Genomic DNA, 27,488 nt, shown 5'->3' on the forward strand with positions numbered 1-27,488 from the left:
TTCCCTGTTCCACACAGGGTTCACTATCCTCAGGGTTGTTTTCAAATGCTGCTGTTGCTGCCTTTGCAACGTTTGGCTGTAAGTCTCTAGATGAAACCAGATTTTAGAGTGTTTGGAGTCAGGAGAATGTGGAGCACTGGGTGAGCAGGGAGTGGGGGAGTTATGGAAAAGTCTGCAGGGTACTTGAGCTTAAGTACATACTTAGACTTGACTGAGAAAGATGATGAAAGCCCTGACCAAATATTGATTGGGGTAATTGGGCTCTTGAATGGTGGGACACCGAGTTCCTTCAGGCTTCTTGTGGAGGGTGGCAGATTCCCAGGACAGCGGGGGATGGAAAGCAGGAGCTGCTCTCAGGATTTAGGTGGAGCTTTGTGCTTCGTTCTGTGGCACTGGCTTGACCCCCCTCACTTGGGCTCAGGAGAGGTGGGCAGGACGTGCTCCCTGCCTGCTGTAAGGGGTTAAAAACTGCCTGGAGGGAGGAGTGCTGCTTCCCTGTGTGCTTCCCTGGCACCACCAACCCTGCTCTTCCCTGTGGATGCATGGCAGCAGGGTCCCCTGTCCCCCAGGCCATCTTTTTACACATAGTCACATGCAAGAAAGATATGGGAGAAGTTGCCCCTCTTGTAGCAAAGCTGCTGTCAGTGCTGGGTAAGGATTGGCTCTGGAGAGCCTGGATGTGCTGCAGCCAGAGGCTGGGAGGGGTTGCACATCAGCATGACTTGCAGTCAGCCCTGGCCTTAGCTCAGCTCAGCCCAGGGGTGCTGCCCTGGTACTTCAGTTGCCTCTTGCTCCTGGCTGCCAGCCTGCCTGATCCACAGCTGCACTGCTGGGGGAGGCTCCTGCTGGAAGCCAGGAGGGGAACAGCAGGGAGCTGCCTCCTTTGGGAAGCTTTGTCACTGGTTTAAGGACAGGGGAAGTGTGAGCTGGTCTGAGCCTGTGACCTGCTGGGACAGAGCTGTGTCTGCTTCAAGTGGAGAGACAAGGGGGAATGTGCAGCAATAGGGGAAAATTAACGTTTAAGCTTAGTTGTGATTGCAGATGCATTTAAACTGCAGAGGCCAGGAGGCTTAAGCTGCAGCTGGAAGATGCACACATAGCTGTAGGGATGTGCTGCTGAGAGCAAGGCTGGGCCCTGCCAGGGCTGCTGAGCTCTGCTTTGAGCCAGGAGGGACAAGGAGCAGGTTTGGAGCTGGCATCGATCCCTGCCCGCACTGTCCCAGCTATCACATCTCAGTTCCAGCTGCCAGGCTGTTCCTGGCACTGTGTCAGTGCACACCAGGGAGTCCCACCAGGATCCATCCACATCCTGTGGGGTGTTTCCCAGCTCTCTGGTGGAAAGGTGATCCCCCACTGCCTCCCCTTAACCACTGGCTCATTTCAACGACAGTTCTGTCTCTGCCTGAGCCGGGCAGGTGCTGGGGTGGGTGGGACACATTGTGCGCAGAGCAGGGGCTGGGCAGGAGTGCCTCTGAGCCCCACTGCCAACTCTGACCCTGGAGCTGTTACCATCAGCAGGATTTGCCTCTCTGCTGCTCCACAGGACCGGCTGGGCCAGTTCTGGCCCCACTCTCCCAGGGAGCTGAACCCCCCTTCTGCTCCCACTGCTCTGGGAGAGCTGCTGGAACCATCCTGGTCCTGTGGCTGCAGGAGAGAGCCCAGCACGCTCACAGGGCTGCAGCTGCACTGCGCCAGTGAAGACTGCTCCAGGGGGATGCAAGCATGCAATAATCTTCCAGGAAGAGCCCTTGGCCTCACATGGCTTTTCCATGCCAGCTCCACTTCACGTGGCTGCCGGGTGAGTCACACAGCCCAGCCAGGCTCCTCACCACCAGGCTGGAGACAGGCAGGTCAGGCACTGCCACAAGGCTCAGTACCTCTCCTGGTTCCCTTCAACTGTCCCCTGCACAGCCCTGGGCCTCTGGAAGAGCAGAGGAATGAGGAAGAAGAGGGGAACCCATCCACACAAGAGACAGAATTGTGCTCAAGGCTCAGCCGGGTTGGCAGGACCCAGCAGAAATGTCCCTAGAACAAAGCCAGCAGCAGGAATGTGCCCTCTCCCTCCCTGAGAACTGCCAGCCCTTCTCTGGGAACAGGGCACGTCCTTTCCCACAGCCCTGGCCCAGGGGAGTCCCCGACCTGCTCTGCCCCACAGAAGAGCCAGCCCAGGTGTGCTGCGGCAGCAGTAAATAGACCGATTTTAATGCACATTACACCCAACATCACCACGGGAGGGACTCCTCCCCTCCCTCACAACCCTTCCAGGCATCAGCTGCAAAGCACAGCCACCCCTGGCCCTCCAGCTGCCTGCAGGGAAGCTGGCTTGGGCTGCTTCTCCATCGGCCGTGCCTCTGGCTTCAGCAGCATCCCCGCAGCTCGGCGAAGCTGTCGGGCTGGTCCAGCAGGGAAGCGCTTTTAGGCAGCAGAGCGGGTGAAGGCAGGGCCTGGGGCCAGGGAGAAAGCCCTAAGGCACATCAGAGCAGCTTTGGAGAGCCCAAAACTTCCAGGAGCCGGAGCCCGGGTCCCCCTCGGCGCGCACGTCTCAGTCTATCAGAAACTTCTCACCGTCTACATCTCTCCCTGCAGAGCCCTTGCGCAGGGAGGGGAAAAAATCGGAGCGGAGGAGGCGGGAGAAGTACATGAGGATCATGGCATCGAGCAGCAGGAGGTTGGCAGTGAGGAAGGCACCCTGGCCCTGCAGCTCCACGTGGCGGAGGAAGTAGCAGGTGAGGTAAGCCTGGGGCGCCAGGCGGAAGGCGAAGTACACCACCAGGTTGATGTATTTGTTGGCCTCGTAGAGCGCCGGGGAAGGCACGTTGCTCATCTTCAGCAGCATGCGCACTGTCAGGAAGATGTTGCTCACCTCCACCAGCAGCAGCAGCACCGCTGCCACCAGGAAGCGGCCTGTGATGATGAGCGAGATGAAGGCAGAGATGGCCTGGGACACACACACACAGACAGAGAACAGGGTCAGCTCGCCTTGCCCTGGGGAAAGCGAGTCCTTCCCTGCCCTCAGTGAGAGCACACAGTTCCCCCCACCCAGAGATCCCAGCAGGCGCCTGAGCTTAGAGAAAACCAGTCTGGAAAGCCAGATCCCCCAGGAGCAGTTACACCTCCCTGTGCTGGGTTGAGCCTCCAGCTCTTCCCCCTCCCAGCTCCCAGTCTGTCTGGCTCCAGGCGCTCGGAGCCGATGCTGGCAGGCGTCCTGCCCTCGCCTTGTTGGTGCAGAGCCTACCTGGCAGCCAGGGTGAGGCAGACACAAGGGCTCCAGCTTGCCCATGAAACCTGGGTGGGCTGAGCCCTGGGGTGTGTGGTAGCCCCCTGTGCTGGCCATACTCACCATGGCATGGTGCACCAGGTACTCCCAAGATGAGCGGGACTGATGGTTGAAGATGATGTCAAGGGTGTCGTGGATGAAGTAGCCTGTGGGATGAAGGAGAGCGTTCAGAAGGTCGGGCTTGTTCACTGTGACCCACTGTGGAAAGGAGGAGCAGCGAGGAGGAGGAGGAGGGTGGTGTGACTGTTCTTCAGGTGTCAGAAACATCTCCACCCCGTCTGGGTATGGAGAGACGGCCATTCCCTGGGGGTTGGCAGCCTGTGGGCTCCACGCCGTGATTAAGGCAGGAGGCATGGAGCTGCCCAGCCCTTGAGCCAGTGGCTCGTCCCGAGCCAGCATACTGGGCGAAACTGAGCAGGGAGTGGGCAAAGTCCGGCGGGGTGGCTGCGGCCACTGCGCTGCCTGGCTCCTTACCTGAGGAAAAGCAGACCAGCAGGTGCCCTGAGACGCTGTAGCCGTCCTGGATGTCGGAGAGCAGCTCCGGAGAGTGCCAGAGGCTGGGAGTGAGGAGAGCAGGAAGGGGGTCAGCCTAGGCTCCAGGACGGGGAACACAGAGACCCCCTACTCCCTGCCCACTCCCCTCGAGTGCCCAGCTCGCAGCGTGTGCACCGTGCCCGCCGCTCCGCGCGCCGCCCTACCTAAAGAGGGCCCATAGCCCGGCCAGCACGGAGTGTGCGAAAGAGACGAGGAGGTTCCTCCAGCGCCAGACGCGGCCGGGACGGCTCCTTACGGCGGCGGGCTGTGGCACGGCCAGGGCCAGGCGGCGCAGTGCCGCGAAGATCGCCACGCTGCCGCCCACCAGCGCCGCCGAAGCCGCCCGCCAGCCCGGGCCCATCGCGCCCAGTCCGGCGGCGCGCGGCCGCGGCGGGCGGGGCCGCGGGGCCACGCCCCATCACCGACCACACCTTCGCTCTGGCCACGCCCCCCCCCGCATGCGCCAGCGGGGCCACGCCTTCCCATTGGGCACTCCCCCCGCGCTGGCCACGCCTCGCCCGCGCGCGCCTGCGCAGCGTTGGTGGGGGCTGAGGGGGCGTGGCCTCGGGTTTCATTGATAAGGGCGCGGTGGCCACGCCCCCCGGCCGTGTGTGTGCGCGCACGTGTGCGGAGCGTGGCGCGGGCGTGGCGCACCTGGGCAGGTGCGCGGGGCCCGCAGGTGTGCGGGGCTGCTCGGCGTGTTCCTGCTCAGCGGGCGGGGGATTGCGGTGTGCGCCAAACACCGCGCGTGTGGCCCTCAGATACCGCCCGCCTGTATCGGGCAGCGCGGGTCCAGCGTGTGCCTGGCAGACGTTGCACATCTGTGCTGGGCCCTGCACATCTGCCACGTTGCTGCACAGCTGGCGCGGGCCTCGCACATCTGTTCTGCGCCCTGTGTGTGTCCCCGGCACGGTGTGGCTGTCGCCGGGGGTTGCCGCGCATTGTGTCGGGCGGAGGATGCCCGGGAAAACATTTGGAAAAGTAGTGGGAGCAGCCACAGACACTCACCTCAAGACATGGCGGGGCCTGGGGCGCTCAAAGGTGTCCCCTAATAGCAGGCTGCAGTAGGAGGCCGAAAACGCGACACCGAAACGCGGCGGGATCCTGGTTCCTGCGTGGGGGTCCTGCCCCATCGCTGCCCCACGCTGCAGGGCGCCGGCTTGCGCGAGTGGGGCTGAGCCCCCTCCCCGGTGAGCCGTGCTGGCTGTCGCTAGATGGCAGCAGGGCCACGTGGCAGTGCCACCACTGCCACTCTGTCACTGTCCCCACTCCAGGACAGAGGCCGCCCCTCCTGGTTGCAGGGCAGGACCCGCTTCCACGCTATAGCCGCCATCACGGCCGGCCTCAGTGGTGCTCGTGGTCCTGGGGGGTCTAAAGCAGGTCTGGGGGGCCATGGAGGGGACTCGTGCCCCTTGTGCTGGCCCCGCAGCAGCGCAGCCCCCGCAGTGGGTGCCCCTCCAGGCTCGGGGCTGGAGGCTGCTGGGGACAGCACCGCTCTCTGCGGGTACGGGGGGTCCTGCTGGCATCCCGCAGTCGGGGCGGGCAGCCCAGCGCACCCCAAACCCCTCTCTCCGGTCTCTCTGTCTCAGACCCAAGAGGGTCTGGCTGCTGGTGGCACTGGGGTGTCACCCAAGGGGAAGTGGCGTCACCCCCCCGACCGAACCACGGAGCCCCCGGGCCGTACACACGCGGCGCGGTTTGTCCGCCCGCGGCCGCCGTAGCAGCGCGGAAGTGTCTCCATGGAGACGGAAGGAGTTGGGCCCAAGGATGGAGAAATACGAGCGGATCCGGGTGGTGGGGAGAGGGGCCTTCGGGTGAGGGGGCGCCGGGGATGGGCGATGGGGACGGCTACAGTCTTTCTGCCTCCGGGCGGGAGGCCTTTGAGCCGCTTCCCCGTGGCAGCGAGGCGCTTGTGGCCCCGGCAGTGCGGGCTCGGCCGGGGTGTGGCACCCGGGGGGACAGGGCACAAAGTGCGTGACACTCCGGGGCGCGGGGATTGCGGGCGACCTGTGCCACCCCAGGGTGATGGGCAGGCCCGGTGCTGTGTCCCCCTCCCCGCGCTGAGGCCCTGTCCTTGTCCCCGCAGCATCGTGCACCTGTGCCTGCGCAAGGCCGACCAGAAGCTGGTGATCCTGAAGCAGATCCCGGTGGAGCAGATGAGCAAGGATGAGCGGCTGGCAGCACAGAACGAGTGCCAGGTCCTCAAGCTGCTCAGCCACCCCAATGTCATCGAGTACTACGAGAACTTCCTGGAGGACAAGGCGCTCATGATCGCCATGGAATACGCCCCAGGTGGGCTCTGCTGTCCCCCTACAGTGCCTGTAGCTGCTCCCTTGGCAGGTCCAGGGCATACCAAGCACTTGGCTCTCTTTGGGTCAAGCACCTTGTGCTCCTTGTAACAATCCTGGGCTTTGCACCCCCAGGAGTCCAAGCCTGTCTCTCTTGAGGAGACATTTTTGTAGAAGAGTATCTGTGGTTCTTGATGGACACCAAATTGACCACAAGCCCAGTGACCAAGCACTGATGCAGGTGGTGGAGTCACCATTCTTAAAGATACTCAAAAGATTCTGGTCCTGGACAAGCTCAGTGGCTCTCCTTGAGCAGTGACCTCACAAGGTCCCTTCCAACCTCAGCCACTCCATGATTATATGCCTTACACCTGCTAACCATATCCCAAACAAGGAGATTTCAAACCCCTCTGTCCCTGATCAGCATGCTACCATCTGCCCTGCCTCAGGTTTCAGGCACATTCCTCTGTGTCAACTGTGTTGGCCCCACATTTCTGACAAGATTTCCTGTGGAGTTTCAGATGAAATCAACATTTGCATGAGGGTTTGCTAAAATCTGTGTGTGAGCCCTGAATCTGGACCTCCCCTTCCCAGCAGGGGCCTCTCTCTGTGCCACGTGGCCTCTTGGACTGCAAGAATTCTGCTCTGCAGAACAGGCTGATCTTGTTCTGCCATGGAGGTTTATGTCCTCTTCCAAGAGCTGTAATTTTAGTGTTTCTTTTCCTGCTTTTGATAATACGTCAACGATAACTTCTCTCTGGCTGTTTCTTCCTCCCACCAACTGCGCTGCCATTGTTCAGGAGCATTGGAGGATGTGCTGCATATCCCACCAGGATGTGTTTTTCCCACATGCTTGCCTTGTTAGGATGCCAAAATGGCAAAACCCCCCTGGTTTTAGGCCAGGTTTGTGCTGTCCTGTGCCCACAGCCCTTTGTTGCTCCTTGCAGGGGGCACTCTGGCAGAGTTCATCCACAAGCGCTGTAATTCCTTGCTGGATGAGGACACCATCCTGCACTTCTTCGTGCAGATCCTCCTGGCCCTGCACCACGTGCACACCAAGCAGATCCTGCACCGTGACCTGAAGACCCAGAACATCCTCCTGGACAAGCACCGCATGATCGTCAAGATCGGAGACTTTGGCATCTCCAAAATCCTGAGCAGCAAGAGCAAAGCCTACACGGTGAGTGGCAGGGCAGCTTCTCACCCCGTGGCAGCAGGCTGGGAACTCTGGATTTGGTTCAAACCATCTCTGGGAAGTGGCTTTAGGCAGTGCTGCTTTGTTCCTTGGCTGATATCTTCATGCCTGAGTTTGCTGTGGCTCTGTGGGCTGCAGAAAAGTAAAAGGTGGGAGAGGATGAGGTGTCTGAGCCCGCTGGTGAGGGCAGGCAGGGTGGCTCCTGCTGGGGGTGGTGTTTGCAGACTCGTCTGACACATCCTTAGCAAATAAATTCCTGCCTGTGCACTCCCCTCCTGCCTTAATCTCCTTTCTCTGCTTGACATTTAGTGTCTTTCCCCACCTGGGCTAATCTGACCAGACGTTTGTATCACGCTCGGCGCTCTGGGCTCTGATTCTCTCAAGTGGATAGAAGCAAAATTAGAGGCAATCACTGTATGTGTCACTGGAAAGGCAAATCCTCTTGTTTTTCACTGAGATTTTCAGGCAGCTGTTGATGCCAAGGGAACAAAAGCCCAGCTCTGTGAAGCTTTGGTTCTGTTCCAGCCAACTCTGCAGCAAACCTCCCTCTTTCCACCTCTCTGCCCCAGTTTCGCTGCACTGTGGTAAATTTTGGTTTCCTGTAGGTGGTGGGAACTCCGTGCTACATCTCCCCGGAGCTCTGTGAAGGGAAGCCTTACAACCAGAAGAGTGACATCTGGGCCCTGGGCTGTGTGCTCTACGAGCTCGCCAGCCTCAAGAGGGCTTTCGAAGCTGCGGTAAGAGCCATGTGGTTTACACGTAGCACGGGGAGCCGTGGCCTCTCACAGAGGTGAAAATGTGTGCCGGGATCACTTCTCTGTGAAGGCAGAGGGCAGTGCTGAGAGCTCCTTCCTCCTTGGCCTCGCCCCTGACTGCCCAGCCACTGTTTGTCTGTTGTTTTCTCTCCAGAACCTTCCTGCCTTAGTGCTGAAGATCATGAGCGGGACGTTTGCCCCAATCTCAGATCGATACAGCCCCGACCTGCGCCAGCTCATCCTCAGCATGCTCAACCTGGATCCTTCCAAACGGCCCCAGCTGAATGAGATCATGGCCCAGGCCATCTGCATCCGGCCCCTCCTCAACCTCTACACAGACGTGGGCAGCGTCAAAATGAGGAGGCAAGTGACACTGCCACCTCAGTGTCCCTTGGGAGGGGCTGCCACAGCCCTCAGCATGGCTGACCAGCTCACTGCCTCCCTTCTGAGCTCCAAAGGGAGCATTTTCCCAATGCAGCTCTCCTGTGCTGCCTATGTGCAGCTGCTGCTGGCTGAGCTTGGCCCAGGGGCTCAGAGCCAGGCAGGTGCCATGGCAGGTGTGAGCTTGTCATCACAGTGACAGCAAACAGAGAGTGGTGAGCACAGGGGGAAGTGAGCTGGTGCCAGCTTCCCTCTCTCAGGTTGTTTAAAGCAGTGCTGGGAGTGCTTCCACCCGTGGCTTCTGCTGTAGCTCTGCCCAGACATTCTGTGATCCAGGGCTCTGCAGGACATTAAAGGCTGGATTTTGGTTTGGCAGGCCTGAAAAACCCTTGGCTCCGGTGCCCACAGTGACCCACAGCCGGACAGAGGGACGGGCAAGCAGTGCCAGGCAGAGGGGTGAGTTCTGGCATGGTGTGTTCAACTCAGCTCCATTTGGAAGCACGCTTTCCTTTGGGTGACACAAGTCAGAGAGGCACTCAGGGTTCTGGAGAGAGGAACTTTAGAAATATCACCTTCCCTGTGCTCTTGGACCAGCACTGGTCTGGCTCTGGCAGCTCTGCTGGCACCCAGACTGGCTGGTGCTGTCACTTTTCCCGTGGGAAGAGAGTCAGGGATCCACATGAATGATTTCTCTGTGCCCCACAGGTGTCCGACGTGGTTCAGCCAGGACAGGAATCCCCCCTCCCCTGTCATCCATCTACACGTGGGGCAGTGGGATCACCACCCCTCTGCGCCTGCCCATGCTGAACACTGAGGTGGTGCAGGTCTCTGCTGGCAGGACACAGAAGGCTGGGGTCACCAAATCTGGGAGGCTCATCCTCTGGGAGGTGAGTGACAGGGAAGCTGGGGCAGGAGTGGCTGTGGAGCCTTGGATGTGTGATTCCTGTGAAAAAGGCATTTCTGCTCACTCACAGACCTCCTCCAGGGCTGCAGTCCCAGCCAGGGTGTGGGTAATGCTGATAAGCCTGTGGGAAGGAGTTAGTCAGTGTTCTCCAACCCAGCTCTTCCATGGCTTCTCTCCATCAGGCTCCTCCCATGGGTGCTGCTGGGGGTCCTTCTCTCCCAGGAGCCACTGAGCAGCTCCAGCCTCAGTTTGTGTCCCGCTTTCTGGAGGGCCAGTCTGGAGTGACCATCAAACACGTGTCCTGTGGTGATCTTTTCACAGCCTGCCTCACAGGTGAGCTGCTGCCTCCTGCCTCCACCTGCCTGGCTCCCAGAACCCCCTAAAACCCAGTGGGAGTGCCTGGGGAGCCTGCTCAGAGGGGAACCAGAGAGATGCTCTGGGCTGGGGTGACACAGAGGCCTCTGTGGTCTCTCATCATGTGGGAGTCAGAAATGGCAGACATGGTCCTCCTGTGATGCCACACTGGTCAACTTGGTCCCAAACTGTCTGCTGTGGGGAGGGCCACAAACAGTTGGACTTTGGTGATCTTAAAGGTCTAAATTATTCTATGATTCTATGAAATCTCATGTGCTTGTTGTCCTGGTTGCATTGTTGTCACCTGAAACCAGAACTGAGAGTGGGGACTGCAGTGTGAGGAGAATCTCTGTCACATACTCTGTGAGTGTGACATGGGCACATGCAACGACTGGTGTGACAGTGAGGAGTCAGCGTGAGCTGCTGCAGGGCTGGTTGTCCTCACACTGCAGGAAAGCAGGGTTTGAAGCCCCCTCAGAGCAGCCCAGGAAGTGTTCTGGGTGGAAGTGGAGCACACACACCAGTCCAAGGCCATGTTTGTGGAGCAAAGCCCTCCCAGTGGTCCTGTGGGAGCTCTGTTTGTTCTTCTCCTGGGGGTCAGAGCAGCAAACAGCAGATACACAGTGGGCAAACTCTATGGGCATGTGTTTATCCTACCTCCCATGGTGTTTCCTGCCACCCCTCTGCTGGGCAGCTGCTCAGGGACTGCCTCTGTGACTTTAACACCTTGACAGACCTGGGGTTCTCAACTCCTGCCTACACAGCTGCAGTAATGTTATCTCAGTGCTCTTATCAGTGCTGTTTGTTTGTCGAGCCGTTGCAGCACGGTGAGGCTGCAGCTCCCTGGGAGCTCCTGCGGCTCCCTGGAAGCTCCCTGCAGCTCCCTGGAAGCTCCTGCAGCTCTCTGGAAGCCCCTGCAGCTCCCTGGAAGCTCTCTGAAGGCTTTGTGACCCCTGCAGCTCGTTCTGAGTCAGAGTGGGTCCAGTGTCCTGGAAGCCATGGCCACCCCTCGGCTCTGTCACCTCGCAGGGCCTCACGTGTGCCTTGCAGGGCCTCCCATGTGCCACTGACAGGGCTCCTTTCTGCTCCTGCAGACAGGGGGATAATCATGACCTTCGGCAGCGGCAGCAATGGCTGTTTGGGGCATGGAAACTTCACGGATGTGAGCCAGGTTAGTGGAGAGGGTGCTGGGCGTGCTGCTCCCCCAGGGTAAAGGATGGATCTTGGCTTCTGCACCACGTGAGGGGGCTCATCCCAGCTCCAGGGATGTGCATCCCAGGCATGCTGTGGCATCTGACCCCCTCCCCCTCCTCTCCCTGTCACTGCGGGTTTTAAAAGACCCAACCTGCCTCTCTCTTTCTCTCCCCCCCCCTACACAATGATCCCTTTGAGCGTGGGGGAAGTCAAGAGCTGCCTTGTGGTTGCTGTTGGCAGGCTCCCAGCTTGGAGCCTGCCTCCAATCACACACCTGCCTGCTTCACTCTTGGCCTGCAGCTGCCAGGGTTCACTGAGAAAAGTTATTTTTCAAAGGAGCCAGTATTTAAAGAAGAGCTGTGTGTTTCCGATTGGCTCGGAGCACTGGGGCTGAGGGCTCATTGCTCCCTTCCAGCTTCTTCCTCGCCTGCCCTCGGATGTGGCAGCAGCCCATGGCTCCCAGCCGAGCCCGGGGACTGGTGCCATTTGTCACTGTGGTCAGCTGGCCCATTTGTTCCTGCTCCTCCCAGAGCTGAGCTGCTCCCTGCTTATGGCTGGGGAGGGGAGACCAGTTGGAAGCAGCAGCCAGATCCCAACAAACGGTGCTTTTCACTCGAGGACGATAATGAGTATGAGGCGAGGTGTCAGATCTAACAGCAGGTCACAGCAGGGGCCGGGTGAAATGTGGAGATCCTGCTCCCTCCACCCCCTAATGAATCTGAGCCGTTAACTCACAGCTCCTCTGAGCCAACACATCCTGCACCAAGCCCCTGCCTGCTCAGAGCAGGCGTTCACAGCCCCTGGCACTCCCCACATGGGCAGGGGGGCGAATCCCAACCCTTGCTGAACCTCTTCCCTCTCCAAACTCTCATGCTGGCTGCTTTCTTCCGCCCCAGAGATGTTTGCATTATCTTCTGTGCTGCGTGCACGTAGTCTCTTATCCCTTTGAAGACTGTTTGGAACCAAAAAAAAAAAAAGAAATTTCTCTGTTGTTTGTGTTGGATGAAAACTGGGATGCTGCCAGTGCTGTGTTGAGTCTGGGGGGGCTGGGTGGGAGGGATGGGAGCAGCCGGGCAGGCTGGGAGGTCTGGGCTGACGGCTGCTGCTCTTCCCCTGCCAGCCCAAGATTGTGGAGGCCCTGCTGGGCTACGAGATGGTGCAGGTGGCCTGTGGTGCATCTCACGTCCTGGCGGTCTCCAACGAACGGGAAGTGTTTGCCTGGGGCAGGGGGGATAATGGTAAGGGAAGTCTGTTTTGCAGAACAGGGCTTGTGCCTGTTCCCACTCCCTTTGCTGGCCCTGCTTGCCCACAGTCGCCTCCAGATGTGCCAGGGTGGGTGGTTGTGGAGGAGCTGCAGCTGTTTTGCTGCATACCAGGGTCTCTGTGCTTTGGGTTTTGCTGCTTTCTGGGATCCCAGGCTGGGCTCTTGCAGCAGCTGTGTCAGTGCTGCTCTCAGTGGGGCTGTGCTCAGGCTGTGTGTTGCCATCAGCTGTTCCCTGCTCTGTTCCTCCTACCAGGTCGGCTTGGGCTGGGCACCCTGGAGTGCCACAACTGCCCCCAGCAGGTCACAGTCCCTCCAGAGCATGAGGCTCAGAGGGTCATCTGTGGCATCGATTCCTCCATGGTCCTCACAGTGAAGAACCAGATTCTTGCTTGTGGGAGCAACAGGTAAGAGGGGTGAGGGTCCATGCTCCACATTTTACCCTCCTGGGCCTGTCTGTGTTTTGACCAAGGGGCTGCAGAAGACATCCCTTTGTGATCCTAGAGATTTTCCCTGTGCAGGTGTAACAAGCTGGGCCTAGACCGGATCAGCTCAGGAGAGGAACCTTCCCCAGAGGACCAGGTGGAGGAGGCCACGCTGTTTGTGTGTGCCCAGTCAGCCCCCTTGAACCAAGAGCCCATTGTGTGTGCTGACATTGGTACAGCACACTCAGCTGCTGTCACAGGTGAGGGTGTGTGCCCAGATTCTGAGAGGGGCAACACCTGCATTTGCCCTGTCTTCCTTCTGCCTGTTTCCCATGGGCAGTCTCTCAAGAGACACCCTGCTCCCAATGTTGAAGCTCTGTGGAGCAGGATGCTCAGCCTGGAGACAGCAAGGGGTTTCAGTGTGTCCCAAGTGACAGCCAGTTGTGTCTCTCCTCTCTGCTGTCAGCCTCTGGCCACTGTTACACCTTTGGCAGCAACCAGCACGGGCAGCTGGGCACCAACTCCTGCCGCAGCAGCCGCGTGCCCCACCTGGTTGTGGGGCTGGAGACCATGAAGGTCACCGTGGTGGCTTGTGGGGATGCCTTCACTGTGGCCATTGGAGCAGGTGAGGCTGAAGCCCCCATGTCCTGGGCTGCAGCAGGCCAAGGCAGGTGTGCAGTGAGGTGTTTATATCCCTCTGCAGACGGCGAGGTGTGCACGTGGGGGAAAGGAGCCAGGGGACGCCTGGGCAGGAAGGATGAGGAAACAGGAGTGCCAAGGCCAGTGCAGCTGGAGGAGACACATCCATACCTGGTGACCTCTGTTGCCTGCTGCCACGGGAACACACTGCTGGCAGTAAAGCGTGAGTAAAGGCTTTGTCCCTGTGATTCTGCCATGAGGACCCAGCCAGACACGATGCCTTGTGACCGGAGCTGTGTTGAGTAACCCTGGCATGTAAGCTCACTGTTATTCTAGTCCTCCTTGAGCTGTAGATGAATAGAAATAACTTCAAGCCCAAAATAATTCCCCTGCTGCTCTTCAACTCTGTGACACTGCCTCTCCCACTGGGCAAGGGGAGCAAAGGGATGGCAGAGGCTGTCTGGTGCACTCCCAGACAGGTGGGCTGGCCAAGCTGCCGTGCCAGCGGTCCACTGAGTATCCAAAAAGAGCAGCTCTCTAATTGATGCTGCTGAAATAGAAGCTGAGATTTGAGGCGTCATTTTGGCTGCTGCCTTGCCATTGTGGTTTGGAAAAGATAGCAATGGTTTTGTGGTTCCTCTCTGCTCGGGCCAAAGGCAGCATCGTGGCTGGGTTAAAACGTGCCCATGGCGTGACCTGCCCTTCCTGCCTGGATGCACAACAGGAGCCTGGCCCAGACTGCTGCAGGGGCCTTTCTTCCTCCTGTGCTGGGCTGATGATGGCCTCAGCCTGGGCTGAGGGATTCCAGCCCCAGCCCACTTCAAGGAGGCTAATTACAGCCCCGAGGGGAGGAGGCCCGGCTGACAGTCCCAGAACCAGCCCTGGCTCTGTTCCTCCCCTGCAAGTGCCCAGCTCTCATGTGATGTGCGCTGCCACGTGAAGGGGATGGGGAATGGCCGAGTCCCCAGGCTCGGGAACAAGTAGGGCATTTGTCATGGCAGTAAAAGGGTTTTGTCTCTGCAGGAAGACTGCAGGCTGCTCTCCCCTTCCGCTGCTCGAGTCGCCCTGCACTCTGTGGCAGCTGGTTGTGGGCTCCCACCTGCAGCACTGTAAGAGCAGGGACTGAGTGTGTAGCCCCACTGCTGTCCCTCTGCCCAAAACCTTGTCCTGTCCCAGTACCAGGAGTGCAAACTCAGCGGTGTGAAGGCAGCAGCCTTGCTTGCCCCAGCATCCCTCAGGAACCAGCATGCAAAAAAGCACTAAGAGCTCTGTAAAGAGCTGAGATTTGGGCTTTCACACAGCTCAATCTGCCTGGAAATTTCTCCAGCAAGAACACAGGATCTGGTGACACATGTGATGTCATTGCTGCTGTGATCTGGCCTGGGAGGCTGCTGGCACAGGCGAGCTGCACTCTACCTTTGGGGCGGCTGTTCTGCTCCTCCCATGGGGCCAACTCCACTTTTGACTGGTTTGGGTTGCTGCCCAGGTTATTATGAGCTCCTGCTGCTCCCTTCTCTCAATCCCACTGCAAACAGAATAACTGGGAGAAGCCAGGCTGGAGAGGAGGAGAGCACAAACCTCAAGGGACTGCATTTTGTCCTGCTGGGCGTTGCCTCTCTTGTGCCACTGCTGAGGTCTTGCAGTGGCTTCCTGTAGGGAAGGGGACAGGGATTTTGGTGCCTATCTGTGGGATATCATGCCTGTGTGGGGCAGAACACTTCTTGTAGCCTCATCAAGGTGGAGCTTCCAGCTAAATCTTGATTTTTTCTCTTTTTGTTTCAGCTGTCGTGGAGGAGTCGCCTTCCCAGTGAGTGAGAGCAGCCACATCCTGCTCTTCCTGCTGCCCACGGTGGCCTGGCTCAGACACACTCCAGGCTCCAGAGCTCCTCAGCTGCATCTGAAGGCAGCAGTCTGGAAACAGAGAGCTCCTAACGATGGTTCCCAAGGAACCAGAGCTGGTCTCACTTATTGAATTGTCACTGTGAACCTCCAGTGCCTGAGAGTCACTGCCCTGGACGTGCCCAGAGCTCTGGTGCTGCCTTCAAGGGGTCACACCGTGGCTCTTCCCCTCCCTGCTGGAAGTGCCTGTGTGGAAGAGTGAGGAGCACAGAGGTTGTTTTCCTCTGTGGAAACTGTTTCTGGTTACAAAGCCCAGGCTGACAGCTCCGTGTCTGAGAGAGCTGTCAGCCTTTGCACAGCAGCGTCTGGAGTCAGGGCCCCAGGCGCTGCGCTGGGTGACTAAATGCAAACCTCTTTGCTAATTAGAGAAGTCTGTCCTTTCCCATCCCCCCCTAAAACGTTTCACCCATTTATTGAGCACACTTTGGAGGGTCCTGCCTGCACGGCTGGCCGAGCTCTGCACAAGCAGCCTCCCTGTGCTGCACAGCTCTCCCCAAATGCTGCCTGGAGCTTTCCAATTACAGCCTCCCCCTGGCCCCAGGAGCTCGCTGGAGGATCCTCCAGCTGACATTTGTCCTCAGGCTCCTCAGTCCTGCTGCTGACCGGCTCACTGGCTCCCAGCTGAGCTAGGGAAGGCAGCAAAACACAGCCAGTGATTGTCAGTACTTGGAAGTTTTTTAACACAGATTTGTCCAGAGAGCTGATGAGTTTTCACCAGGGATCTTTGCGGGCAGGAGAAGCACATCTGTGTGTTATGGACAGGAGTCACGTTTTTTGTCTCCAGAAGGGTCGTTTCCTTTCCTTTATTTTTTTTCCTCTTCTTTCCTTTTTTTAACTTACATTTGCCCTGGGCCATTTTTTGATGAGCTTCTGTCTCTGATCTGTCTGACATTGCAAATGCTCTTGCCTTTCACATCCATCTTTGTGCTGTTGCCAATCTGTTGTGTATAAAGTCGGTGCTTTCATAAGCTGGCTGAGATGAAATCTCTCTAATTATTTTTGTGATTCTTTCCTGTTTTCAATGAGGGAAACCTCGACGGGCTCTGGTAAAAGCCAACTGATCCCTCTGTCATGTGGAAGGTAATGAATTTCTGCAGCTCTCCTGCCCGTCCTCCCCTCCCCTCCCAGGCTCCAGCTGGGGAAGGGAGCAGGTCCCGTCCGGCCGGGAGAGGCGTGTGCAGCCCTGGCTGCAGACACAGCCTCCCTCCCTGTTTGGCTCCTGGCAGGGTGGGTGCATGGGTTTTCCCCTGCCTTTTTTGTTTCTTGTGGAGCTGCCTTTTCAGGCGGTTACACCCTGCTATCCCAGGAAGCCGACTGGAATTCAAAGGTTCTGCCAGTGCTTTGGCGCTTTCCTGTGCTGCAGGTTACAGAGACAGCTCAGCACGGTGTCGGGGAGGGTGCTTTCCCTTCCCAGACCAACCTGGGCACCAGGGTGGTTGCAGGGCTGGGTTCAATTACCTCAAAGCCTCTCTGGGCCTGTGTGGAGCTGGCAGCAGCTCCAGCTCCTTCCAGCATCAGATTTCTCTTGCCTGTGTTGTGCAGAGCTCTCAGGGCTCCCCTAGCCCCACACCACATCCCATAGGAAGGAGCTGGTGCTCCTCCTGCAGCCTGGCCAGGGCTGAGGGCTGGCTGGGACAGCAGCAGGCAGGACAGAGGTCTAACACCCTTTGTCTTGTCAGTAGTGGCACCAAAATGCCACTGCTCCAGGAGCCAAGCTCTTCCTGCTCTAGCTGGGCTGCCAAATCCAGGGGTGCGTCCCCCCCACCTGCTTCATATCAGTGCACTGGTGTGAGGTGAATGGTTTTATGGCTTAATGACACCTTTGCACTGCAGTGCTGGCACTGGAGGTGTCACCAGCTTGAATATTGGGATCCTTTGCTCCAGACTGGGGAAAGCAGTGTGGACCAGTGCCCTTTGTGCCGGGCCAGGGGCTCCGGGGAGGGCTGGAGCCCTCGGGATTTCACAGCCTGGGCTCTGCACACAGGAGTTCAGCTGTGAAGCCCAGCGAGATCATTTGAATAATTTAATACCGGGCTGTGACCAAGCCTAGCGAGAGGGTAAAGGAAACAAAGAGGCCCCCAGCCCCGAGCAACAAAAGCTCCTGGAACGACAAGCCGAGGCATGTCCGTGCTGCCGGAGGCAGAGAGCAGCCCGGGCAAATAGGCCACTTGCATTCCTCACGTCTGCTGCTTTGTTTCCCTGCAGAAGCTGCCGGTGAAATCTGCAGGTCTCGGGGCTTCTCCCTTTATCCTTTTTTTGTTCCCGTGTTGTGTGGAGCTGGTGGTGGATCGGTGTCCCCGCGGCTCTTCCTGCCGAGGGAAGGCAGGGCCGGAGGGGATGCGGGGTGCGGCTGCCTGGTCCCCAGTTGTGCATCCCGGTGCGGGTCCCCTCTGGCCATTGTCACCCACGGAACGGCTGTCCCTGTTCCAAATCAGATCCTGCTCACTCGGGGCCGTTACTGTAGCAGGAAACTGCCTGCTGATCCCGCAGCTGATTGATTTTGATTCCGGCACCTCTGCCGAGGCCGAATCCTCATTCCCACGAGGCTTAGGCAGGAGGTGCGGCTGCTGTCCCTCTGTCCGTCTGCCCCGATCCCTTACCCCTGCCCTCCCTGGGCACGAGGCCCCCCCCAGCAGCCGGGAGAGGAGAGGACTCTCCCCACTCCTTTCCCCGGGGCGAAAGGCTCCACCTTAACTTGTTTAGAAGCCGGAGCGTCGGTTTTCTGTCCCTCCAGTTTGAGTTAAATAGAAGGCGGAGGGATGGAGCAGCAGGGAGAGGCTGGGGAAGAGGACAAGAGGCCTCTCCGAACTCAGATGGTTTCAAGAAGTGACCCATCATGGGAGACAGGGAACATATCACCTCCACAAAGGGAACTGCCCTGAGTGTCGCCTTTGTGTGAGACAAATGCCTGGCTGTGATGTTGAGTGCGGGGAGGGCTTTGCTCGGGGAGAGGGGAAAAGGAGGGATCTTTGTTTGCAGGGTCTGACACCTCCCCACCGCCCTGCCGGCACAGCCAGCACCTTCTGATGGCTTTGTCAGCTCCTGGCTAATTAGCAGAGATGCTCTTCAGTGAGGTTAGGGAAGAATAATTTTAAAACATCAAAGAGAAGCAGTAAATAATGATAAAAGTCGGCTGTTTCATGGTTGTCATCGGAGGCACAGGCTGCCCGTGTTTACAGGACTGGTGTGTCCTGTCTTTGGAGTCCCATCAACCCCCAGGATAGCAAGGACCCGTCCTTTTGGCCTGAACCTTGTCCCACAGTCGTGTCCAGGGACAGTTTGTAGTCGGGGCCAGGTCACAGCGTGTCAGGGACAGTGTCTGGGTTGTGCCTATCTCTTGTAGGAGACAGCCTGGCTCCGGGCTCTGCTGGCACAGAGTGGCAGAACCAGCTGGACCACGGGGCTGCTGCCCTGGGGGTGCCACAGCCCTGAGCAAACCCGGCCAGGGAGCACCTCAACCCCAGCTCAAGGTGGCTGCTGCTCCCCTCTGCTCCCTGTACAGCTGCCCCCTGTCACTTGTTTTTACCTGTCGGGTTTCCAGTATCACTGGGAGCTGGTTAAAGTTTAGCTCAGCGCTCTCCATCATCTGAGCAGCCTCACATCTCCTGGTAAATCCCCTGCTGATGGCAGCTCGTGCTCAGTGTACCCCAGAACAAGGTTCCCTGATATTTGGGAGCCCCAGTGCAGCTCAGAACAACCTGCCATCCCTCAGGGTAACCCCAAAAATGAGCCACCCATCCCTTCCCTGGCAGCTCTGGCAGTGAGCAGGCTGCATCCCCCCGGGCTGCTGCAGGGTTTTATTTTAAGCAGAGCCTCTCAGAGAGAAGGGTAACGTGAGCTCCTTGAGTGACAAGTGATAGAGCTCGACTTGCTCAGCGTGTCCCCCAGGAATCCCTCTCCTCTGCCATTTGCTAATTGAAAACTGCTAACATTTGGGTCTGGAGCAACTGCCGCCCTTAATGGGAAGCTGGCTGGAGCGAGCGTTGGTGGGACTAACACATGCTCACAGCCTGTCATCTGCTCAGCTCCATCTCTGGGGAAAGGGGCAAATACTCCCATATGCTGCTCTGATTTCTCAAAGAGTGACGAGGGGGCAGGAGCCAGACAGATTTGCTTTTATTCTCCCTCCTCCAGGCTCTTGCTCAGTTACAAACCGTGGCTGGAGGGAGGCTGTGAGCCTGGGGTGTGAGTTCCCAGCAAGACAAAGCCACACGAGTGTGTGTCCCCCTCGTTCCTGAGGCGTGGAGGGCTCGGGGCAGCCCCTCCATGTCCTGCTGTGGGACATGGCTGGGACACGAGCTGCTCTGTGGCGGGGCTGGGAGCTGTATCCCACCTGCAGCCTCGCTCAGGGGCACAGCCGTGCCCTCGGGCTGCCTGCGGGAGTGTGGCACCCCTGGGACCCCTCTGAGTCAGGGTGAGCGAGGACACGGCCCTGTGTGCCCGCAGAGCCCAGCCCCGGGCCAGGGGAGGCTGCGGGGCTGAGGGGGCCGTGTGTGGTGTGATGTTGATGCTCCCCAAACTTGCGGGGGCCGTTCCCAGTGTGGCGGGTACCAAACCCACCAGTGGGGTGCTCCCCAAGTCCCCAGGGTGTGTGTCCCCATGTGCTGCCCCCCAAGCCCCTCGGAGGGGCTGTCCCCGGTGCGATGCTCCCCGGGATGCCGGCACCTCTCCCTCCCCCCAGTGCGGGGCGGCGGGGCGGGGAGGCGGGGTCGGGCCGGGGGGCGGGGGCGATGCCGGTGCCGTCCCCCGTGGCGGGGCGGGCTCGGGCCGGTCCCACCGCCCCGTCCGGCCTCCGGGCGGAGCCGGGCGCGGAGCGCGGAGCCGAGCGGGCGCGGGGCGGCGGCGGCGGCGGCGGCGGGATGCCGGGCTACGACTACAAGCTGCTGGAGCGGCCGCGGCGCCGGGTGCTGTGCCCGCTCTGCGGGAAGCCCATGCGGGAGCCCGTGCGCGTCTCCACCTGCGGCCACCGCTTCTGCGACACCTGCCTGCAGGAGTTCCTCAGGTGAGACCCCGCATCGCCCCACGGCAGATGCGAGCTGGGTTACTCCGCGCACCCCTTCCCCCGTGGGGTGCCCCGGTCCCGCACCGCCCGATCCGGAGCTCCGCACCCCGGAATGCACCAGCGGGTGCTCCTCGCCATGGCCACCCCCAATCCGCCGCCGGCCCCGGGGTGTCCGGGAGTGCCCAGGAGAGCGTGCGGGGTGCCCTGGGCCGGTGTCGGGGTGCACGGGGGTGCCTCGGGCCCGGGAGGGAATGCGGGATATCCCGGGAAGGGGCGCGGGGTGCCTGGGGGTGCGGGGGTCCTGGGGAGAGATGCGGGGGTGCTCCGGGCCGGGGAACGGCTGCGGCATGCTCCGGGAGAAGATGCCGTGTGCCCCGAGAAAGGTGCGGGGCGCCCCGGGATGGCTCGGGCCAGGGAAAGGTGCGGGGTGCCGCGGGGCAGGGAGCGGGTGCGGGGCGCGCCCAGCCCGTGACAGCCGCCCCGCGGGTGCAGCGGCCCGTGGCCCCTTTCGCTGAGGAGGAGGAAGAGGAGGGCCGGGTGAAGCCCGGAGCGGCGAGTTTCGAGAATCGAGCTTAACCCCTTCCTGCCCCGGCCCCGCCGGAGGAAGTGGCCGGGGGTGTTTTTGGGGAGGGGTGTACGGCCAGTCCCGGTGTCCCCCCGCCCACGGGTGAGCGCGACCCGGCTGCGTGCGGGGAGCGAGGAGCCGGGGCCGCTTCCGAGCCCTGCGGTTTGGGACCCCCGGTACCGGCAGCCGGGGCCGCGTGCGGGGCCGGTGCTGTCCCGGTGCTGCCCCGGTGCTGCCCCGGTGCTGTCCCGGTTCGCGGCCGCCGCACTCGTCGCGGTCCCGGGGGTCCCAGGGGGTGCCAAGCGTCACCCCGGGCCTTTCCCCGCCTTTCCCAGCCAGAGCGACCTTCGCCCGGGGACAGCTCACGGGCACCACCGTCACCGGGGCCGGTTTCTGTGAAACCGGGCGTGCCCCGGGACACGTGTCAGAGCGCATCTGTCCCCCCGCTCCCCCGCACCCTTCCCGCCGGGGGGAATGGCCTCGGGGGTCCCCCCCACGAGAACAACGTGTTTGCCCAGGATCAGTTTGGGGCTCCCATGGGCTGAGCCATCCAGCCCCACCGCGGGACCGGGGGTACCGGGGGGTGCCGGGGCTCCCCACCCCATCACCTCGCTGTGCCCCAACACGCCGTGAAGGTCAGAGGCAAGGACGGTCCCCCCGGGTGCTGCCTCAGCACATTCCCTGCCTGGCCAAGCGTGAGGAATGGGGAGGCTTTGTCGGGGATTAGGCGCTGGCTTCGGGTCATCGTCCCACTTCCCCGCCAGCCCCAGCGCCCCAACAGCGGGCACGGGGTGCAGGCACAGCTGGCAGCCCTGGCAAGGCAGCAGAGTGATCCCAGCCACGAGGCAATGCCACGGGCTCCCCAGGAAGGGCCGGGTGCCCGGCCCTGTCTGCGAGCACCTTATCTCGGTGTATGGATCCACCTTATCTCGGTGGATCCCTGATGACTCCCACAAAACCACCTGCGACAAACGGAGTGGGCACATGGCAGAGCTGGGTGCCGCCGTTCCTCACGTGGGTCACATCCCACGGTTCCTGGGGTTCCTGGGCTTCACTCGCACTCCCAGCTCAGGGTTGGTGGCTGCAGGGGACGTGGCCAGGCAGCCCCGGCTGGCGCGTGCCCGGCGGCGCTGCTGGCTCCCTCCTGGTGTCTCACATCCACTTGGCAGCTCCTGCCGAGGCCACGGCAGTGCCTGCCAAGGGCTTGCAGTGATTAGATGGGCACAAGGGCTGTCCAGGCAGGACAGCCTTGTCCAGCGTCACCTCAAAGACAGCAGAGCCACAGGGTCCCTTTGTGTGCCTGCTGCATGTCCCTGTAGGCAGCACCTGTGCTCTCCCACCCCAGTGTCCATCAAGGATGGTGCATGGACACCCTCTCCTCCCCCTGGGCACAGTGATTGTGGACCAGAGGTGATGGTGACTCCTGGCCAGCCTTGTCACAGGCCAGGCTGCCTTTTGGCTCGGTCCTTGTCTCCACTTCATGCTGCTCCTCTGCCTTGGCAGGGCTGAGCAGGGCCCTTCCCACCTCGGGGACAGCTCCTGGGGGCCCAGCAGGATGGGGACCCCTCCGGGGGGGCTGCCTGTCCCCCTGTCCTGACTCACCGTGGTGGCTGCTGGGGCCGTTTCCTGTGGAGCCCCAGGGCCACGCATCGGGCCTGCACATCTGGCGCCCAGCTGTTGCCCTCCCCCACCTCCCCTGGGCCCCGCACCTGGGGCTGCGAGGACGCCCCGGCCCTGCCGGCCCCTCCTGGCCCCGGCCCTCTCCTGGCCAGCCGCTGGCACCCTCCTTAATCCCAGGGGTCGGGATGGCCCCGGGGCTGCCGGGGCTCCAGATGGTGCCGCGCTGGCGGCGCTGGCCCAGGCCCCTGGGGACCCGGCCGGGGGTGGGGGGCTGCCCGGGGGGGCGTCTGGCGGGGGCATTTCCCAGCTCAGACAGATGGAGCAGGATTAGAGCCGTGGCTGCCCCAGGGTGGCGTCTGGGTTTGGTACGGGGTGAGCGCTCAGCAGTGCAGGGACAGCACCAATGTCCTGGGGTGGGATGGCAGGGACCTGTGGGACATCATGGCTGTGTCACTGGTGATCCCCAGTGACCCCGAGCCTTCTGTGTCTTGCAGCGAAGGCGTCTTCAAGTGTCCAGAGGATCAGCTGCCCCTGGACTACGCCAAGGTGAGCCTGGCACACCGATGTGTCCCCTGCTCCAAGGGGACATGCCCACAGCCCTGCCTGGCACAGCCCTGCCAGCCTGGCACGGGCGCCCGGGCGGAAGCAAGAGCCCTTTGTGCTGCGGGCCGGGAGCGGAAACCAGCTCCCGACAAAGGGTTCTTGTTGGTGTGCCCGGGGGGATCCGGCCACGGGCAGCGTGCCCAGGGCTCCCAGCCAGGCTGTGCCGGGGGCTGTGTGCCCCCACAGCCCCGTGCAGGATGCTGATACTCCCCCTGCTGCCCTGCAGATCTACCCCGACCCCGAGCTGGAGGCGCAGGTGCTGAGCCTGGCCATCCGCTGCATCCACAGCGAGGAGGGCTGCCGCTGGAGCGGGCTCATCAAGCACCTCCAGGTAGGGCCTGGCAGGATGGGCAGGGCAGAGTTGTACCCTGAGGCCTCCCCATCACCATCCCTGTGTCCCCCAGGCCCATCTTGGCACCTGTGGCTTCAACGTGATCCCCTGCCCCAACCGGTGCAGCGCCAAGCTGAGCCGCCGGGACCTCCCCGAGCACGTCCAGCACGGCTGCCCCAAGCGCAGGGTCAAGTGCGAGTTCTGCGCCAGCGACTTCACTGGGGAGGCCTTCGAGGTGGGCACTGGGGGGGACGCTGTGGGGGACACATCATGGTGGGGACAGCCTTGGTGGACATGTGGTCATTGTGCCCTCTGGCTGTGGGGGCACCGTGTGTCCTCATCCCTGTCAGGGCTGGCTGGTGAGGGCAGCCAGAGGGTGACAACGCTGTCGTGGTCCCCAGGGCCACCAGGGCACGTGTCCCCAGGAGAGTGTGTACTGTGAGAACAAGTGTGGGGCCCGCATGATGCGGCGCCTGCTGTCCCAGCACGCCCTGGCCGAGTGCCCCAAGCGCACCCAGCCCTGCACCTACTGCTCCAAGGAGTTCGTCTTTGACACCATCCAGGTGAGGTGGAGCCCATGGGGACCCTCACCCTGCCAGCTCCCAGCCCCAGCTGACTCCCAGCCTCTGTGCCTCCCCAGAACCACCAGTACCAGTGTCCCCGGTACCCCGTGCCGTGCCCCAACCAGTGTGGGACACCCAGCATTGCCCGGGAGGATGTGCCCACCCACCTCAAGGAGAGCTGCAACACTGCCATGCTGCTGTGCCCCTTCAAGGAAGCTGGCTGCAAGCACCGGGTGAGTGCTGTCCCTGTGGCCAGCCTGCCCTGGCATCCTTGGGCATGGGCTGCTGTCCCTGCTGTGTCACAACACCCCCACACCGCTCCTGCCCCGACATCTGTCCCGACATCCCTTGTGCTCAGTCCCATCCATGCGGCTCCATGATCTCACCCCTGTGTTTGCCACCCAAGTGTCTCCCTGCCACCCCAACCAGGTGTCCCTGCGCCACCTCTGTGTCCCCATGACATCCCTGTGCCAATACCCCATGCTCCAGTGACATCTCCATGTTATCCCTGTGGTACCTCCCTCTCCTGTCCCATGTCCTCATGTCCCCATGCTCATGTCCTTCTGTCCCCATGCTCCAATGACATCCCCATGTTATCCCCACGGTACCTCCCTCTCCTGTCCCCACTGCCCCTGCCACCCTCCTGCTGACGGTCCCTGTGTCCCCGCAGTGCCCCAAGCTGGCCATGGGCCGGCACCTGGAGGAGAGCACCAAGACCCACCTGGGCATGGTGTGTGCCCTGGTGAGCCGGCAGCGGCAGGAGATCCTGGAGCTGCGCCGGGACGTGGAGGAGCTGTCGGTGAGCAGCGACGGGACCCTCATCTGGAAAATCGCCGACTACGCCCGCAAGCTGCAGGAGGCCAAGGCCCGCAGCAACTACGAGTTCTTCAGCCCCCCGTTCTACACCCACAAGTACGGCTACAAGCTCCAGGTGTCGGCGTTCCTCAACGGCAACGGCAGCGGGGAGAGCAGCCACCTGTCCGTGTACATCCGCGTGCTGCCGGGCGAGTACGACAACCTGCTGGAGTGGCCCTTCTCCTACCGCGTCACCTTCTCCCTGCTGGACCAGAGCGACCCCTCGCTCTCCAAGCCCCAGCACATCACCGAGACCTTCCACCCCGACCCCAACTGGAAAAACTTCCAGAAGCCGGGGGCCTCGCGCAGCTCCCTGGACGAGAGCACCCTGGGCTTCGGCTACCCCAAGTTCATCTCGCACGAGGACATCAGGAAACGGAACTACGTGCGGGACAACGCCATCTTCATCAAAGCCTCGGTGGAGATCCCCCAGAAGATCCTGGCCTGAGCCCCGGAGGGGGACAGGATGTGACCGGGGCGCCCGCCCAGGGGTGCCCCGGGTGGTGCTGAGCCTCTGCCCGCAGCCGGTGCCCCGGCTTGGGGACGCTGCCGTGGCACCGCGGTGGCTCTCAGGACAGGCAGGGATGGGGCTGCTCCCGCGTCCCTCCCGGGGCTGGGACTGTCCAGCAGCCCCTTCCAAGGTGCCAGGCGGTGCCGGGGGGCTGGGCCCCCTGAGCCCCTCCCCGAGGTGCCCACCGGCCTCGCTGGGGACCCTGCAGGACCCCACTGGCCAGAGCCATATTTTGTAAACTGGTGCTCCCCAGGTTGTTATTTATTACCCCGGGCTGGGGCTGCTGCCCCCTCCCCGCATCTTTTTCTTTTCAATAAACTTTTCTTGTATTTATTACGGCCGCCTGAACCTTCTTCCTCAGCCTGACCCTCCTTCCTTTGCCTGCCGGGGTGGGGATGGCAGGACCGGGGGATGCTCCTGGGTGCTGGGGACAGGGAGAGCCGGGACCGGGCTGGGGGGCACGGGGAGGGGTAATCCCTGACCCACATCCCGGCGGCAGACGGGCTCAGATGGAGCCGGTTAATTCGGTAATCACCGGCAGCAGCGGGGATGTGCCGGGCTGGAGGAGCCGCCAGCCCCGGGGGGCTGCATCCCTGCAGGACCCCCTCGGTCCCATCAGCCCCTCATTAGCGCTGGGGTAATTAGCGCCCCGGGGGAGGGCGGCATCCCGAGCCCACAGGGGGTGGGCGATGGTCGGGGGCGCTGGGGCAGACTGCGGGGGTCGGGCTGGATCGGGCCCCGTGTCCGTGTGTCTGACCCCCCTCCCGTCACCCCGGCGGCAATGGGGGGGTCGCTGTCTCTGCAGGATAATCCCACAATTGCATTAGTGCTGCTCCTGTTTAATGCAATTAGCCCCTAATTAGCTGCACCCTGCGGCCCTGGCTGGGCTGGGAGGGGCAGCACTGCCGGGGGTGTCCCCATACCCCGTTCCCCCCCCAGGAATGTCCCTCTGAGCAGGTCCCAGCCCGGGGTGGCAGGCCGGGGCCCTGGGGAGCTGGGCAATACTCCTGTCCTTGCTGGTACCCAGTGCCACTCCTGCAATGGGGTGAAATGCAGGTCCATACTGGTGCCCAGTGCCAGCCTATTGTGGTGTCCAGTGCCAGTCCATGCTGGGCCACCAAACTGGTGTCTAATGCCAGCCCATTCTGATGTCCAGTGTCAGCCTGTACTGGTGTCCACATTGTCACCCATTGTCACCCCATGCTCGTGCCCAGTGCCAGCCTCATGCTGGTTTGTGAAGCCAGCCCCTAATGACAGGCAGTTCTTGCCCATACTGGTGCCTGGCGTGTCCAGTATCAGCTGTACTGGTGCCCAGTGCCAGCCCAGAGTGGTGGCAGCTCCAGCCCACGCTGGTGACCCATACTAGTCCATATTGGTGCCCAGTGCCAGCCCAAACTGCTGCCCAGGGCCGGACTGTACTGGTACCAGTGCCAGCCCAAACTGGCGACTATTGCCGGTCTATTGCCAGCCCAGGTTCAGCTCGTACTGGTGCCCAGTGCCACCCGTTGTTAATGTCCAGTGCCAACCCATACCGGTGACCTGTGCTGGCCCACAATGGTGCCCACTTCCAGCCCATCCCAGTGCCCGTTCCAGCCCATCCCAGTGCCCAGTTCCAGCCCATCCCACTGCCCAGTTCCAGCCCATCCTAGTGCCCACTTCCAGCCCATCCCAGTGCCCACTTCCAGCCCATCCCACTGCCCACTTCCAGCCCATCCCAGTGCTCAGTTCCACCCCATCCCAGTGCCCGTTTCCAGCCCATCCCAGTGCCCAGTTCATGCCCATCCCAGTGCCCGTTTCCAGCCCATCCCGGTGCCCTGTCCCGTCCATCCCGGAGCCCGTCCCGGGGTCCCCGTGTCCCCCTCCCCACCCGGTGCTCGGCTCAGTGGCGCCGCCTCGTGGAGACCGAGGGGAGGGGAAGATGTCAATAGAAATTTATTGCCTTATAATTTATATAAATGAATAATAATTATCATTATTATTATTATAATTGTAATTATTACGTTAACAAATTGTTATAATTCGTATTAAGTATGCATTTTATCCTTAGACATTTTAGGCTTTTTATTTTATAGTAATTTATTTTATTTATTTATATATAATACTTTTAAAATATTTCAAATTTAATATTGCATATATTATATAATTATATTTCATGTATTATATATTATAATATTATTATATAATATATCTCATCTATTATATAATTATATCAAATTTCATATATCAGTAGAATTGCATTACATAATATTTTAGTATTTTATATTATAGAATTTCTATCTGTATATTTACACAGCTTCCATACTTCATATTTATCCTACATTTAATTCCTATT

General features: G+C 60.6%; 3 protein-coding genes across 6 annotated transcripts; 2 read left to right on the plus strand and 1 right to left on the minus strand.

Moving 5' to 3' along the window:
* Positions 1 to 2,175: 2,175 nt before the first annotated feature.
* Positions 2,176 to 4,209, minus strand: TLCD1 (TLC domain containing 1). The gene is made up of 4 exons (XM_030962680.1): positions 3,976 to 4,209; positions 3,752 to 3,834; positions 3,341 to 3,423; positions 2,176 to 2,938 (listed from the first exon to the last, which is right to left on the minus strand). The coding sequence occupies exons 1-4, from the start codon at positions 4,170 to 4,172 to the stop codon at positions 2,543 to 2,545; spliced, it is 759 nt and encodes a 252-aa protein (XP_030818540.1). The 5' UTR covers positions 4,173 to 4,209; the 3' UTR covers positions 2,176 to 2,542.
* Positions 4,210 to 5,344: 1,135 nt separating this feature from the next.
* NEK8 (NIMA related kinase 8) lies at positions 5,345 to 16,074 on the plus strand. 4 transcript variants are annotated; one of them, XM_030962563.1, is made up of 15 exons: positions 5,351 to 5,625; positions 5,898 to 6,103; positions 7,047 to 7,279; positions 7,900 to 8,031; positions 8,204 to 8,412; positions 8,807 to 8,886; positions 9,136 to 9,317; positions 9,517 to 9,667; positions 10,783 to 10,859; positions 12,003 to 12,120; positions 12,400 to 12,550; positions 12,665 to 12,828; positions 13,035 to 13,193; positions 13,272 to 13,430; positions 14,990 to 16,074. In XM_030962563.1, the coding sequence occupies exons 1-15, from the start codon at positions 5,579 to 5,581 to the stop codon at positions 15,016 to 15,018; spliced, it is 2,097 nt and encodes a 698-aa protein (XP_030818423.1). In that variant the 5' UTR covers positions 5,351 to 5,578; the 3' UTR covers positions 15,019 to 16,074. The 4 variants fall into 4 exon arrangements, with proteins under 4 accessions (XP_030818422.1, XP_030818420.1, XP_030818423.1 ...); XM_030962560.1 differs by having other exon boundaries at positions 5,347 to 5,625; positions 12,003 to 12,550; XM_030962561.1 differs by lacking the exon at positions 5,351 to 5,625 and adding an exon at positions 5,657 to 5,781 and having other exon boundaries at positions 12,003 to 12,550.
* A 3,891-nt stretch (positions 16,075 to 19,965) lies between these two features.
* On the plus strand, positions 19,966 to 25,492 carry TRAF4 (TNF receptor associated factor 4). Its single transcript, XM_030962566.1, has 7 exons — positions 19,966 to 20,108; positions 22,788 to 22,839; positions 23,123 to 23,227; positions 23,301 to 23,462; positions 23,629 to 23,790; positions 23,868 to 24,023; positions 24,461 to 25,492. Exons 1-7 carry the CDS (start codon positions 19,966 to 19,968, stop codon positions 25,091 to 25,093), a joined length of 1,413 nt encoding a protein of 470 aa, XP_030818426.1. The 3' UTR covers positions 25,094 to 25,492.
* Positions 25,493 to 27,488: the final 1,996 nt, after the last annotated feature.

This window comes from Camarhynchus parvulus, chromosome 19 (assembly GCF_901933205.1).
Source record: "Camarhynchus parvulus chromosome 19, STF_HiC, whole genome shotgun sequence".
Lineage (NCBI taxonomy): Eukaryota > Metazoa > Chordata > Aves > Passeriformes > Thraupidae > Camarhynchus > Camarhynchus parvulus.